This window comes from Petaurus breviceps, unplaced genomic scaffold (genome assembly GCF_028583685.1).
Source record: "Petaurus breviceps papuanus isolate PSGF00001 unplaced genomic scaffold, PetGlider_PUasm1.0 187, whole genome shotgun sequence".
In the NCBI taxonomy this organism is placed as follows: domain Eukaryota; kingdom Metazoa; phylum Chordata; class Mammalia; order Diprotodontia; family Petauridae; genus Petaurus; species Petaurus breviceps.
This window is the reverse complement of record NW_027185799.1, coordinates 2024534-2040664: the sequence shown is the minus strand read 5'-3', so window position 1 is coordinate 2040664 and position 16131 is coordinate 2024534. Positions and strand designations below refer to the sequence as shown.

At 39.7% G+C, this 16131-nt stretch overlaps 1 protein-coding gene across 1 annotated transcript in view; it reads left to right on the top strand.

The window, feature by feature from the left end:
* The window catches only part of GRIN3A (glutamate ionotropic receptor NMDA type subunit 3A), a 227323-nt gene extending 211192 nt beyond the window's left edge, over positions 1-16131 (top strand). The window contains exons 8-9 of the mRNA XM_069090621.1: positions 53-126; positions 11406-16131. Coding sequence (XP_068946722.1) covers positions 53-126; positions 11406-11742 — 411 coding nt within the window. The 3' untranslated portion in view covers positions 11743-16131. The remainder of the gene's footprint in view (positions 1-52; positions 127-11405) is intronic.

The following is a 16131-nucleotide window of genomic DNA, read 5'->3' as shown; positions in this document are numbered from 1 at the left end:
TGCAGGGGAGGAGTTTCTAATTGTTTTTCTTTATGTTTTCTCTTTGTTCTAGAGGTTACATAGAGCTCTAAATACCTCGTTTGTTGAGGAAAAGCAGCAGCTCAAGACAAAGCAAGTGGAAAAAAGGTAAAAATGGATTAATGGCATATATTCATTGTTGATTTATTTTCTGAAAGGAAAATCAGAACAGTGGTTGAAAGGGGGTTTTCTAATATCAGTTACACAGAATCAGGGACAGACACAGATGTAGAAGGTATATAATATGCTGGCATATGTACTATAGTGGAATGAGAAATGGCCTTGTAGTTAGAATATCTAAGTTCAGTCATAGATTCTAATATTTATTGGCTGCGTGATCTTGAGTAAATCTTTTCCTTTCTCTATCCTGTCCTCAATTTCCCTTTTTGTGAAATAAGGGTGTTGGACTGGATGATCTAGTACTAAATCCTATCATCATATGAGCTATTCAATCTCTTATGTATGAATGAAGTCCCTCTTTCTTATTCCCAAACTCTAGCCCCAACTTTTAATTTTAGCAAAAGAGAAAATAAAATATATTTTTAAAATATTTAATACGCTTAAAGAGATGAGGATTTTTTTAAAGCCTCCAATTGAGGAAGGCAGGTGATAATGCCAATGTACCCTGCCTTGTCTGGATTATTATATTTAGTTCTGGACACTATACGTTAGAAAAGACATTGAGAAGGGGGAACATATTTGGGGGATGGTGACTATGTTAAATGAGGAATGATTGAGGGAATTCTTGAGACCCCCCCAGAAGAAAATATGTAGAGAAAAATTCATTTATTTTGAAGGCTTGTCATCTAGAAGTGAAATTAGACTTGTGTTCTGTGGTCCCAGACTGCAGAATGAAAATAGGAAAGATGGATTTCAACTCTCTGAACAGAGGTTCCAAGAACATATTGAGAAAAGTACAGAAGCTGGAGCCAGGAAACCTGAATTCAAGGTCACAGGATTTAGAGCAGGAAGGAACATTGGAGATCATCTCCCTGTTCACTTATTTTGCCATGAGAAACCTGAAGCCCAGAGAGGTTAAGCAACTTTCTCTAATGTCATGCAGGCAATAAGCCAGAGTTCCAAAGCAAGCCCTTTGACTCCAAATTGCAGGTTTTATCACTTTACTACACTAAGAACATAAAAACAGAAAACCCCCGCACCCTTGACACTGTCTGAACAAACTGTGAACAAGCAAGCCACTTTCTCTCTCCAATATCTATAAAGTGATGAAAGTCATATTTGCTTGTCTTCCTTTGGGGTCATTGTGAGGGAAGCACTGTAAAACTTAAAACTCCATATTTTAATTGTGTGGTTATTTTTGTAAAGAAGAACTTTCTAACAGCAGAGTGATCCAAAAATAGAATGCATTGCCTTGTTAGATGGTAAAGACATGATTAGTGGCAGTGTTTCTGCAGAGGCTAGATGGTTCCCTCATCAAGGATGACTGTAGTAGAAAGGAAGCTTCATGGAATGAGAAGATTAATTGTCAGTTTCACATAAAAACAGGAGTCACAAAACCATACGTAAGAATCTATGCAGGCTGCATATAACTTAGAAAACCACTATTATCAATACTATCTATGTTTTATTGTATTTTTACTTATTTTGTTAGACATTTCCCAATTATATTTTCTATCTTGTTTGGGCCATACTTGGAATTATCGCGGGCCACATGTGGCTCTTGTGCCTGTGTTTGACACCTTTGGACTAAATGACCTTTATTAGGGTCCTGCCAACCTAAGATTATAAATTCTGTGACAAGCTACACACCTAAATGGAAAAGTCAGGAGAAGAAATCAGGTATAGAAACTAGAATAATGGACTTAGAATTTTAAGGACCCCTCTTTTTCCAGATGAGGCTATGGCAGGCCTGGAGGTTAGATATGGAGTCAGTGGTATTATATAGCCTGTATCTAAACCTACATACACACAAACACACCATACGTACATATATACGTGTGTATAAATGTTGGTATATATAATGTTCCTCTACATGTGTATATGTCCCTATGTGCTCATGTATATATATATATATATGTATTCATATATACTCATGCACATGTTTATTTTTGTTTACATATGTTTATTTATAAATATGTTTATATACATGTATAGATGTGAAGAGAGATATTGACAGATAGATGCCTATATTTCAATATAATTCAATTCTTTTCTTTTATACATTTAAAACATTTTTCTGAGAATAAGTCTGTAGTCTTCAATAGACTGCCAAGGGGTCCAAGACACATATAAAAATATTCACAACCCTTGCACTCATGGCTTACTTTAGTATAAATTTAAATTCTGTCGCTCCAATAAGTCAGTCCATCTATGCTGGCATCCCCTCCTACAAATTATCTCCCTGTGAACCACAAAGGCCTCCCTGCCCTTCCCCTTCATTAAATTCCAAACAGAACAACTCCAAGACTTCAAAAACTCCTTTTTCTTGCTTCCCCCACTCTCCTCCCTCCGAATCATCTCCTCTACTTACCAGATGCTCTGGAGCTTTGAGGCAGTCAGAACAAATTATAGAACCAGTCTGTCTTCTGCCTAGAAAAGAACTCATGGAGATAGGATACTCAGAGAATATTTAGAAGAGAGCTTTGAAGTCCATTGTCCAGGCTCTAAAGAACACTGAAATTTTGGATGCGGAAATGTATTTGAAGGAGGCATCCTTCCTTCTCCTCCATTCTGAGTTTTAGGCAATAACAGGGTAGGGAGAGAGGTTCTCAAAGAGGACCAAAATGACATCACTATGCTGGGATGGAGGCACAGCGTGTCTGACTGTGGCTGATCAGACCAATACAAGCTCAGAACACTCTACCATAGGTTGGGCATAAATAGTCCATCCACATGAACATTTGGAGTGGAAATGTCTCTAAATTTGTACATCTTACCTTTCTTTTGAGCTACTGCAATTCTACTTTGCTCATAGAGCATAAGGGTCTTCTTGAATGCGGGCATGCCATGTTGGGCAATACTGCGCCAGTGTCTCTCATGTCACATAATACATTCCAAAGTTCTTCAGAAAGACTTTGGGCAAACACCAACTTCTCTGGACTTGTTTCCTCTTCTCTAAATTGTTGTTAATAATATCTATTGTCACCAAGCAACAAAAATTTATTAGGATGCCTACTCTGTGCCAGTCACTGCGAACTTTAGCACTAGAGATACAAATACAAAAATTAAACCATCTCTGTCTTTAGGAAGCTTACATTCTACCACAGGGATGCAGCATGGTCACAACTAAGCAAGTACAAGAAACATTAAAAATAAAAATACAATTATAGATGTGGGAGAGTCACAATCAAGAAAGAGTTCTTGAGTAAGTCAAGCCTTACAAAGGCTGTCAGGGGTCCCAAGAGGTGAATGTGAGGAAAGAAAACATCCCAGACAATGCATGCACAAAAGAATGTGGGCAGGAAATCAAATGTCCAATAGGAAACAGCATATAGGCCCATTTGTCTGGGTATAGAATACTTAAGTGGGGAGTAATCAGCCTAAAGAGAAAGGTTGAATTCAGTCAGACTGTGAAGAGCATAAAATGCCAACTAGAGCTTTAAGTATTGATCCTAGGGGTAGTCAGGAATCAAATTTTCTTGATGCTCATAGCAAGGAAGCAATGAGTATCATAAGATATGTAAAGTTAACTTTGTAAACTTGAAAGTTTTATATAAATGGCTATTGTTGCTTCTACTGGGGAGGAAGAAGAAGGGATCCATTGTTATTTCTCCACAACTGATTTTCAAATTGTCTGCTGACTTTTTCATCTGATATTCATAGAATTCTTGAATTGAAAAAGACCTTCAAAATCTTCTAGTCCAATTCTCCACCTGAAAGATCCTTCTGGACATCCCCAGTGATGTCATGTTACTGCCTGAATGCGTGAATGAATGGATGCATGCGTGAATGAATGAATGAATGCATTAATTATTTACTGTGTACAAATCACTGTGTACTGGTGATAAAAATAGAAAAGTAATACAATTAATTCATAGACATAGCACAGTGAATAGTGCTAGACCTGGAGTCAGGAAGACCTGAGTGCAAATCCTGCCCCAGATATTTAGTAATTTTGTGACCCTGGGCAAGTCATAAAACCTGTCTTGACTTCTTCATCTATAGAACAGGGACAATAATAGCACCTGCCTCCCAGAGTTGTTGTGAGGATGAAATGAGATGTTTGTAAAGCACTTTACAAATCTTAAAGCACTATGTATATGCTAGCTAATTATTATTGACAATTAATAATAATGATGATGATGATGATGATGATGATGATGATCCCTACTCTCAAGGAGCTCACATTCTGTTACTTCAGTAGAAATGGTCCTTAGAGCACAGAGGCAAAGCAGACAGTAATGCATCTTCTTAAATGTCTTTTCCACTGATAAAATCATCCATTTCTGATACTGAACCATTTAACAGTACCAAGGACTTTTCTGAGTCTTCAATGTCTATGACTGCTATGGAGGCAAGACCTGTGAGGCATTACCAGATCACACCCTGCTTTCCAGGATGATGGCTATCAGGGACTATGCTGGATGTAGGATATGTAATCTGGAGGGATCACTGCCATTCCTAGGGCTCTTGGTCCATCAGTGGCCTCCAATGACAGTGAATTTACTATCTACCTAGGCAATCCATCTGTTGTTAGCCAGTTAAATTGATTCCCTGTGCTGAAATGTAATCAGTACTCTTATAACTTTTTTAAATTTAATTTTTTTTCATTACATTTTAGGTTCTGAACTCTCTGCTTCCCTATCTCTCCACCCTACTTTAGAGAACAATACCATTTGACACAAATTTATAAATATATGTAAAAGCCTTCTATGTATACATCCTTTCTCTGGAGAGGGATAGCATCTTCCTTCATAAGGTCCTCTGTAGCTGATTTGAGTATTTATAATACTCAGAATAACTTGGTTGTTCACGATTACTCTTCGAACAATATTGCTTTTACTGTATACAATAACGTTCTCTTGGCTGTGCTCATTTCACTTTTCATGATTTTGTGCAAACCTTTCCATTTTTTTTCTAAAATCAACCTGCTCATTGTTTCTTATAACACAGTAGTATCCCATAACAATTATATACCACAACTTTTTCAGCCATTCCCCAATAGATGGCATCCCCTCAATTTCCAGTTCTTTGCCACCACAAAGAGAGCAGTTATAAAAATTTTAGAACATATAGGGTCTTTTCCTTTTTCCCTGATCACCTTGGGAAACAGACCTAAGAGGTGTGCATAAAGGGCTATACAGAGTTTTATAACTCTTTGGGCATAATTCCAGGCTGCTCTTTAAAATGGTTGGATCAATTCACAGTTCTACCAACAGTGTATAAGTGTCCCAATTTTTCCACATTCCCTCCAACATTTGTCATTTTCCCCTTCCATCATTTTAGCCAATCTAATAGGCATGAGATATTTCAAAGTTGTTTTAATTTGCATTTCTCTAATCAATAATAATTTAGAGCATTTTTTTCATATGACTATATCTAGTTTTGATATTAAATCTTCATCAAAAAGCTGACTGCTCATATTCTTTGATCATTTATCAATTGAGGAATGACTTATATTCTCATAAATTTGACAAAGTTCTCTATATATCTGAGATATGAGACCTTTATCTGAGAAATTGTCTACAATTTTTTCCCCCAATTTTCTGCTTTCTTTCTCATTTTGGCTACGTTGGTTTTATTTATGTAAAACCTTTTTAATTTCATGTAATAAAAATTATCATTTTACATCAGACAATGTTAAATGTTGTCTATCTCTGTCTCCTTATAACTTGAATGGAAGTTTTCTGTATTCTCTCCTCTTAAATTCTCTCTCCTCCTCATAGCCAAGTACAACAATCAAATCCTTCTTCTACATGGAATTCCTACAGATATTATCTTCTTCCTCCACCCCTGCAACCTCTTTGAAGCATTTCTAATCTAATTCCAGATCCCGAAGGAAAATTCTTAGCTGTCTCACTCTTTGCACTAGATGTTACACTTCAACCCCTTCAGAATTCAACTCAGCATGCCTCCAAGGTCAGGGAAACTTGTGGAAACTTGGAAAAGGCTGAGATTGGAAATGTCTCCTGGTGCATTTATCACTTCTGCCTAAAAGAATGATAGGGAAGAAAAGGGTTCAAAGTGTTTGGGAGTTACCTTGTCAACAAGTTGATAGCAAGGGTCCTTATTTGTCTAGATCATAGAGTCTGTTCTTCAAGGCCAATAAAACTTTTCATGGAAGAACTTCTCAAAATCAATAGAGGCTCATCTTATTCAGACCTCTCTTCTGTTTTATCAATAAATTCCACTCAAGTGAATTTCCTCTAAAGAGTTTTGTGCCCTTTGGAGTCATATGTAGTGAACAAAGGAGTTCTCATTTCTCATTTTTAACCCACTGAGAGGTGGTGCGGGGCCATGGAGTGAGCACTAGCACCAGGAGACCTAGGTCTGTCATATATGGTCATGTGACAGAGATGAGGAACTTCTTGCTGAGCCTCAGTTTCCTTAACTGACCTCCCTCAACTGAGTGGTTTTAGGGAAGGGTTTTGCAAACTATAAAGCATTATGTAAAATTGCAGAGTCAGGAGTAGAGAACAGCCACAGACACAGAGCAGTCCAATGAGCTCCCTTAGTTTGGCATTTCCTGTATAATCTCTAGACTTTTATAGTCTCTGTCTTTTCCCACATAATCTCTGTCCCTTGACATTCTCTGTCTTTAAACAGTGTCCAGACCTATCTGGTCTCTGATTTTATATGGTCTCTAGTCAACCCTCTCTGGTCTTGGGCCCTGTATGGCATCTGGTCTTATATGGTCTCTAGTTCTATCTGGTCTCTCTCCTTATATGGTCTCTATCTTGACAAGATCTCTGGCCGTGTATGGTATCTGACTTTATATATGGTCTGCAGACCCATCTGGTCTCTGGCCCTGTTTGGGCTTTTTTTCATATATGTTTTATGGCCCTCTGCTATTCCCCTACATGGTTTCTATCCCTGTATACACCCCTCTCTTTATATCAGCCCAGCTTTGATGTTTTCATGCTGAATAGGCTCTCTGGCTTGAGTATGAAGGATAAGCTAGCCAGCTGACCTCCAGTATGGCAGCTTGGAAAAGGAGTGTTAGATATGGAGTCAGAGAAACTGGGTTCAAATCACAGTTTTGCTCTTGGCTTACCTGTGGACAAAGTTTGGTCACAAACCCTCTCTGGGTCTCCACATCTGTCCAAGTAAAAGAGTTGTACTATCTCTGAGGTCCCTTCCAATGTTTACACGGTTCTTCCATATAAAACAATCATCAGTTGCTTTAAGCAACCCCCTGTGCATTGAATGCTGTGAATTCATATGCTCAAGTACCATAAGGATCCAGACTGAGGATCTGAAAAATTTCAGTCAATAGACCAGAGATGAAATTGGATAGACTTCTTCTCTTTCCTATTACCTTTTAGGATGGCTATTGTGGGAATCTGTTCTTACCAACACATACATTTTTTTTTGTTCTTCACCTATGAAAAGATGTAGAAAGGGTATACCTATTCAGTACATTGCAAACTCCTTCAAGGCAGACACAGAATCATCTACTCCTTTTGAAGTACCTGGCTCTCCTAGGTCCTTCCAGGATTATCCCCTCCAGCAAAAATATGACTAGACTTATCTGTCACGGCCCCTGGAAGTGAGTGCCATTTTCTCATTGGAAGTAAGCAATACTACACAGAGAAGTGGCATAGAATAGTGGGAAAAGCTTTGGCTCTAGAGAGGGCTTGGGTTCAAATCCCTTCTCATGCACTTATTATCTGTGTGACCCTGGGCAAATCACTTAATTTCTCCAGACCTGCTTCCTCATCTATCAAATGAGGGGGTTGAACTAGTTGGCTTCTATGAGGGCTCCAATCCAGCTCTGGTTCTATGAGCCTAACTAGTATCTTGTCACTAGATCACGGGAGATGCCAAGCAGTGGAAATGTCTCTATCAGTATTGTAGGCAATGAACTAACACCTAAGGAGGCCTCAGAAGGAGCCAGTTGGGGTCTTGTGGCCTTGGAAAGGGACAATGCTTTCATGGTGGTCTGGACCTATGGCTGCCTCCCCTGAGTATATGTCTTTCAATCCAACAAACACTGAGTGACTGTTGTTATGTACAAAGCCCTGTGTTAGGTGCTAAGGATATACAAACAAGAAAGCCCTTATCTTCAAGAAGCTTAAAATCTTGATATAGGTTGAAAAATAGGTCAAACAAACTTTGGGGAAAACATTAACAGGTTAGAACATGCTTAGAGGAGGATGACTATGTCATGTGAGGAATGAATTTCACCTAATGTACCTATGTTGTCATGCCCACCTGACTCTTCTCCAGAATTCTGTATCCCTGCATACTGGGTATTCCTGTTACTAAATTCACAAAGAGCACAATTCTTCCCTGTGAAGACGAGGTAAGGAAGGAGAAGGAAAAAAGGATTAACATCAATAATAAGAGTGACTGAAGTTGTCTTTATGTGGCCAAATATAAGAATTCTATCCTTACCATCAAGGAATGCTTGGTCCCATTAATAGGCACTGACACATGCCCTCTGCCATGGGCATTCTCTGAGAATGATAGCTGGCATTTATATAGCACTTTGAGGTTTGTGAGGCACTATACTTTATTTCACTTGACCCTCACAAACCATGTGAGGTGCGTACTAGAGCTATTTATATCCATTTTATAGATGATCTGCTAATGCCAGAGGTAAGATTTCAACCCAGGTATCTCCTGACGCAGGAATCCAGTATCACCATGTCATTTCAGAAATGCTGGCACAGGTGCAGTAGCAAAGGTCACAACCAGTACTCCCTACTGCCACCACCTTAAGACTGCTTGACAGTAAAAACTGAGAATACACCAAACACACTCAAGGGCACGTCTAAATGTCTTGAAACATGGCCGACTTGGATTTTTTGGCATCCCCTCTCACCCTCTTGTCTTCCATTTGCTTCCACGTGACTTTGGGCAAGCCTTGATCTTTCTGGGCCTCAGGTTCCTTACTGGGCTAGTTGAAGCTCTTAGATCCCTTCAAGCGCTAAACCTATGCACTTCTACCTTCTTTCCCTGGGCTGATCTCTGCTCCCACCATTCTTCTTTTTTCAATTTCATCAAATTGAATATATTGTTAACAATACTGTTCAAAGCCATAATCTGATCATTCATACGGTGAGAAACTCTTCTAATGGTGTGCACCTGGGAGAATGTATTTCAGAAATAGGATAGTCTGTTCCTTTAGAGCCCCAGGGGGTATTCTTAGTGCTCCAAACTTCCCATTAAACCGTAGGGACCTCATTCCAAAGTGACATCCCAGTGGCATTGCTGGGATAAAAGTCAAACCAAGAGCAGTGACAAAACCAGCTTTTGTTTGGCTTTTATTTGCCCTGTGATCATTAGATATTTGCCTTACACCTGACACAGATCCTCTTCCCTGTAAAAATCTCATCACCTGTGGTGCTTACACATTTTTCTCCCAATTCTGCTCTTCAGATGCGACCTTTCTGGTTCACCAAGCACAAACACTCAGAGCAGAGCTACCAGGATGCAAGATAAGGCACTCTGGGATGATGGATGAGCAGGGCACACTAGTGCCCTGGAATAGAAGGAAGTCAGCTCAAGAAACATTTGTTCTGCCATATCTAGAGTGATACAGGACATGTCTTGTGTCAGTCTCTTTGTAGGAAGGAAAAGAAGAGCTTTTGGTCCCATTGGGTTCATATATTCATGGCAAGGTGGGTCAGTGGAAAGATTTGGATTTGGAGTCAGAGGGGACTGCACTTGAATCCTGATCTGATACTTTAAAGCCATTTAAACATAGGCAAGTCATTCAATTTCAGTCTCAGTTTCTTCATCTCTAAAATAGTAATAATGCTTTCATGCCTAACCAACAGTGATATTGTGGGGAAGCACAGAGAAAGCACCAGAGAAATATGAGGTGTTAGCAAGACACACTCCGTGGTTCAGCTATATCATCTGTAAAATGGGAATGATCATTCTCAGTTGTCAGAATTCAGGGAATCAGGCAGTAATAATAATAGCATTTATGAAACACTTTTAGGGTTTGCAACATGCTTTAAATGTTATCTTATTTGATCAGGAAAAAAAAAAAAAGGCTAAAGGCTTGGACTAGAAGACACAGTAGGGTGGGATATTTAGTCCAAGCAAGTCTCAGCATTAAGCTGGGAAAGCAACCTCAAGGAGATCAAAAAGGCAAGTAAGTCTGGAACCTGCTAGTGGGCAAAAAGTCCAAGCAGGCAGGCAGCTGGTATCAGGGAGGTCTAACACCAGATATGTGGGATCCCGCCAAGAAGACCAAAAGTTTAGCAACAGAAATCCAGCCCCCCCTGGTAAGACTCAGGGGGATGCCAAGGTCAGTCCCAACCATAGTACCAGAAGACTGGGATACTGAAGAGCTAACACGAGTAAAGGAGCAAATGCTGTAGCTGCTGTTTATGAGAGAAGTTTGCCTCCCTCTGTAGCACTTGTTCCTGCTAAAGCAGACGGAGGGGAGCTAGAGATTACAGGCAATTATTGACTCAAGCAGGATGAATTCAAGGACCCAATTATTGGAAAGGCAGGCAGTAGGATATAATAGAAAGAATACTGGACTCAAAAGTTGATACTTGATTTTAAGATCTTGTTCTATCATTTAATAGTTGCATGACCTTAAACAAGTCCCTTTTCTCTGAGTCGCAAATTCTTCACCTACAAAATGAAGCCAGTGACCCCTTACCTATGAAGCAGCTAGACGGTACAGCACAAAGAACATGGGCTTAGAGCCAGGAAGATCTGAGTTCAAATCTGGCCTCAGACACTTACTAGCTATGTGACCCTGAGCAAGTCATTTAACCACAATTTGCCTTAGTTCCTCATCTGTAAAATGAGGACACACTGGGGATGAAAATGTCAAACCACTCCAGTATCTTTATCAGGAAAAGCTCATGGACAAAAAGTCCATGGAGTCGCACAGAGTTGGACCCAACAGAATGAACAACAACAATCCTTTACCTACCTTACAGGATTTATGTGAGGAAATTACATGTCCTAACAAAAGGACAAGTCTGAAGAAAGAAGTTATCTGGTCCCCAGCTGGAGGTACTTCAGGGGTAGGGAACCTGCAGCCTCGAGACCACGTGTGGTCCTCTAGGTCCTCAAGTACAGCCCTTTGACTGAATCCAGACTTCACAGAACAAGTCCTTTATGGCCACAGATTCCCTGTCCCTGTACTAGATGAATGCAGGGGCAAGGAGTCAGGTTGAGGGTGAAAAGGGAACCATAGCACTTTAGATTCATCAGAATACGTATTTTTTAAGGTCATTCTTTAGTGTCATTCAAAGTATCATTCTTTTGAAAGATCTCTATTGTCTCCCTAGGTCCAATGCAGCCAACAGTCAGCTCAGCGTATGGAATACTGCTGACCTGAGCCACTGCAATCGGCGGAAATACACGTACAGTGATGAAGGGCAAAGCCACCTGAACATGCACCCCCATCAGGGCATCACCCTCCCTATAGTGAGGAGAGAGATTCCCACTTCCCTCACCACCAATGGGAAACCAGACTCCCTAAATACTGCTAGGACCTCGGTGACCCAGGAGCTCAGTGAGCTGGAGAAACAGATCCAGGTGATCAGGCAAGACCTACGGCTGGCCATGAACAGGAAGAACCAACTGGAAGAATATCAGAGGACAAACAGGACAGTCGAGTCCTAGGTGATCCAGTCTCTGTCTGTTCTGTCCTGACCTTCCTGTCCTTCCCCCAAGCCACTTTCAACCCTTCTCTAACCCCTCTTTAAACTTTGTAATGCACTTTTGTAACTGCTGGCAGTGGTGAAGGTGAGCGAAACAAAAGGTTCTCCTTAGAAGGCAACCTCAAAGTGGCTCATCATTTTCCATCCTCCAAGGTGGCATTCTCATTCAGAGAAAGAATCTCTTCTTTCCGCCATGGGAACTTTGAATCAGTCAAGGGCAATCTTGGACAAAGGAACTATGAGCAAACCAGACCATCCTCATCTCCTCTTTCCTTCTTCACCTGGTGCCACATTTCTGGTTTTTAGCCCTTTCTGTGCATTAAAAAAAGTCAATCAGACCTGTGTCTCTTACTGGGTTTTGATGTTTTTACTAGTACAAGCATACCTCGACTAACATGATTAATCAGGTGTAATAATGTTATGGGAGATGGCCAGTTCCGCGGGTTCAATGTCTTCAGTGGTCGATTGGCCTGACAATGGTACATCAGGGTTTCATGATGTGACAATGTCTCTACTTTGTATTAATGTTATTGCAAAAGTATTGTGGACAGCGCAATGTTAGGGCGAGGTATGATTGTATAAAATGGTTACCCAGGACTATATATTTTAATATTTCTTCAATTTAACCCAACTCAAATTTGGGGGTGTTTTTTTTAATTTGGGGATAGGGTTAGTTAAAAAAAAAAAGAGCAGTAAAAAAGATCTAAACACTCAAAAGCTAATTGGGTTCCAGCCCAGCATAGAGTCAATCTTGCTGAAAAATTAATGGCATCATATACTTCATTCAAACTAAGCTTTCTTTCTAAGTGTGTGCCTTTTGTAAGAGACAAAAAGAGAGAAGACAGAGATGAGGCCTCTGTGAAGAACATCTGTGTTTACTATTTGTAATAGGATGTGTGTGACTGTGAATCCTGTGAAACTGTTTGTGCAAACCATGTGATGGATTAATTTTCAAATTAGCAACAACCTATCCTCTGACTGTAGGAAGCCCCAAAAGTGATCCTCATGCATGCGACTGAACCTGCTCCGAGCCATGCTTGAACTTTCAGGCATCTACCCTTCCTTTTTTTGTGTAATTGTTGTGATTTTTGCCAAATGCCCCAGTCATCGAAGGCATATTGAAATGATTCTCGGTTCCTCCAGTTGGTATCTCTAGCACATTTATCACCTCCATGAAGCTGGATCTGAATCATCTGTCTCTATTTAGCTACCTCCTAACCCCCACATAGCTCTCTGGAGAAGCAAGATAAGGAGGGAGCGAGGGAAGCCTAAAGATTTCAGTTGCCTAGGGCCCCAAGAGCTCTGAAAAGTATTACTGCCTTCAGGAGAATATGCTTACAATGTCATCTTCCACAGCCACAAGGGCACCAAAAAATGTCACTCAGGAATAAACTCTCCTTTATGTCATTTATATTCTTTTTTCTAATACTCACCATTTGTTCCAATTAACACATTCATTCAAACTTTATTAAGCACCTAATAATTCAAGGAATTGCATAGGTGCTAAAGGATAGGTGAGTAAAATCTTCATGGTCCCTGCCTTCACAATCTTACTTTTTGAGTGCCTCTTAAGTGACTGGCACAGCAGTTGGTACAAACTGACAAATAGTTAGCCACCTCCATCAAGTGACTGAAAGGGCTCCTAGCTCCCCAACTGTCCCTCACTTTATACTATGGCATCTGAAATTTTTGCTAAAGTCATTCTCTTAAATGAAGAATTTTCTGGATACTCCCATTAATATTCAAATACTCCTAGCTGAGTAATACTTTTAAGTCTTGAGGGTGATAAATCACAACTGGAAAATGAATCAATAGGAAATAAAGCAAAAGAGATACCCCAAGAAAGGGAAATGGGAAGGAAGAGGGACTAAAAACCTGCAAAGGCTTCAGCCAACCCTGCTCTCAGACTATCCCTCATAGGACTCTAGTAGGAAGCCCTGAGTTTGAAGGCACATCTCTACAACTATATCCCAGAATTTTCTAATTACAGCCCAGGATACTGTAGAGACCAGGTCATTACCCTCTGTGCACCTCTTATTCAGAAGGTTTATGTACAGGTGTACCTCACTTCACACAGTAGCCAGGTTCTGGAAAAGTTGACTGTAAATGGAAATTTTTGTAAATCTAATTATATTCTAACTGCATTTGGGTGGCTAACTACTTAGAGGAACCCAGCAGTCTTTTGTAAAGTGAAGAATCCTTTTGTAATGCAAATAATTATCCCCTAATTTATTTTTTTTCTAAGTTTGGGTTTTTTAATAATGGATTTAATTAAAGCAGGGCACACATCAATATAAAGACATTTTGAGGAATGCTTTTTTGGGTTTCTCTGTCTTGTTACAAAATAGGCAGTAGTTTTTGCCCCACTCAGTCACTCAGTGTCTGTTCTGGACTATTGGGTGATAACTGGCTGACACTGGTAAGCCTGGGGTAGAAATGTAGTAGACACCTGAAGGTCAGCTGTTGGGTTACCAATATCAGGTTTACTGTCATTGATGTTGCTTGAAATTATTTCATTTTCTGGAAAAAAAAAATTTCTTGTGATGAAATGAAACTGTTTTCATGTTAAATTGTGATGGTTATTTTTATTGCTGGTGGTTGAACAGTGTTTTGCAACTTGTGAAACAGTGTGCTGTGTTTTGTAAAAAAGCTTTCATGAAATTATGAGTCCTTCAAAACAACTCCGCTCTACCCTGCCCAGGATATCCTTACCTGGGCTCTTGGACTTGTGCCCTACTTGGGCTCAAAGAGAAAAAGTCAGTGACCTTCAGGTTAGGGATGATATCATACAAGAAAGAAAAGGAGTTTTCATCCCTTGGCTCAATGAGTTCCTGTTTCACAAATACATGAAATTATAAGGTGGTGAATAAAGGAAGAAAAGGTGACAGAAAGTTTGAATTCTCTTATCACGTTACTTTAGGCATAACATTTGACCATTTCATATCTCTACTCCCTCAGCTACAAGGAAGGGAATGTCATTGGCCACCTAATGCCCAACCATGTTTTGGGAAAATGTTGGAAAATTCAAGCTCATTCACTAGAAGAAAGGCTCTATGTGAGCACCAAGAATAGGTGTGTTAAGTGGTACAAATGTGGACAATGAATGTCTGAATGGCAATTACAGAGCCCAGAGCTAGCATGCCACACAGTATAAGAGAAAACACATCCCATAGGTAAGGCAAATGATAAACACACCAGATATATAAGCTAAGTCTTAAAAGCATTTCTAGGGTAGTCAAGTGACATGACTATAGCAATCCAGCAATGAACTCCACTGGGTTCTTTGATGTGTTTAGAGAACAGTGATTCTGGTGATTCTATAAATGGTCATTTTCCTGGTTACATAAAGTTTTGCTGCTGCCCTTCCAAATGGGAATGCTAGAGAGAAAGTGAAAGGAAATCCCAAAGAATATGGTCCCAGATCATCTGGCTTTAGAATCATTAGAGCTAAAACTCAACACTGAATTTAAGCTTTGAGAAAACTCCTCTAAGAATCTAAGAAACCAAGAAATCAAAATTAACAAGGACTAGAAAGGTCTACTTTACAAAGTCAAGATTGGCAAGCCAGAAATCCATGCCCAGCTTCAAAGGTAGTATTTCTCTGGTCATTAAAACCAAATTTTTATATTTTTTGTGTTATTGAATGACCAGGTGTTCAGTCCCTCCTTTCATCATCCACCTAAGCCATAAACCTATTTCTTCAATACTATTTACTACCATGGCTTACCATTTTATGAAAACAGACTTCGCTGTATTTTCTTAGGAAGGCTGAAGAGTTTTTTCCTACGTGTCTTCATTCTGAAGTAAATGAAACAGACTGCTCAGCTCCAGGGAAGTACTGAAATGTTGTCCTTTGGGCATAAAGTGAACAGAATGATTTACTCTGGGCATGTTTCTTGTACAACTGGGTGGATGGATGAAATGTCTTTAGGTCTTTTCCATCACAAATTTCTATGAATGTGGAATAAATGTTTGGATTGAAACAAAACTCTGGAATGATGCTGCTAGAATTCATCTTTGGGTACTTGTGAAAGGTTGACATGAACAGCACCAGGCTTCCCCAGCAGAAAGTATATTGCTGGCTCATTAAAAATTCAGAAAATTTAAAAAGAACGTAGATTGCATCACACTTGAGGAAACCCAATACTATGTTAATACAAATATCACAGGCCAGATTTGGACCCCAAGCTCTCCTTTCAGTCCTCTTTTACAAAACTTTTCTCTGCTAGTAGTTGCATTCATTCCCACACTTCCAAATTGGTCATTCCATCCCCAATCTTGTTATGAGCATTACTGTGAGGATCAAATGAAATATCTGTGAAGTGCTTAGTGTAGTGACCAGCACATAGTA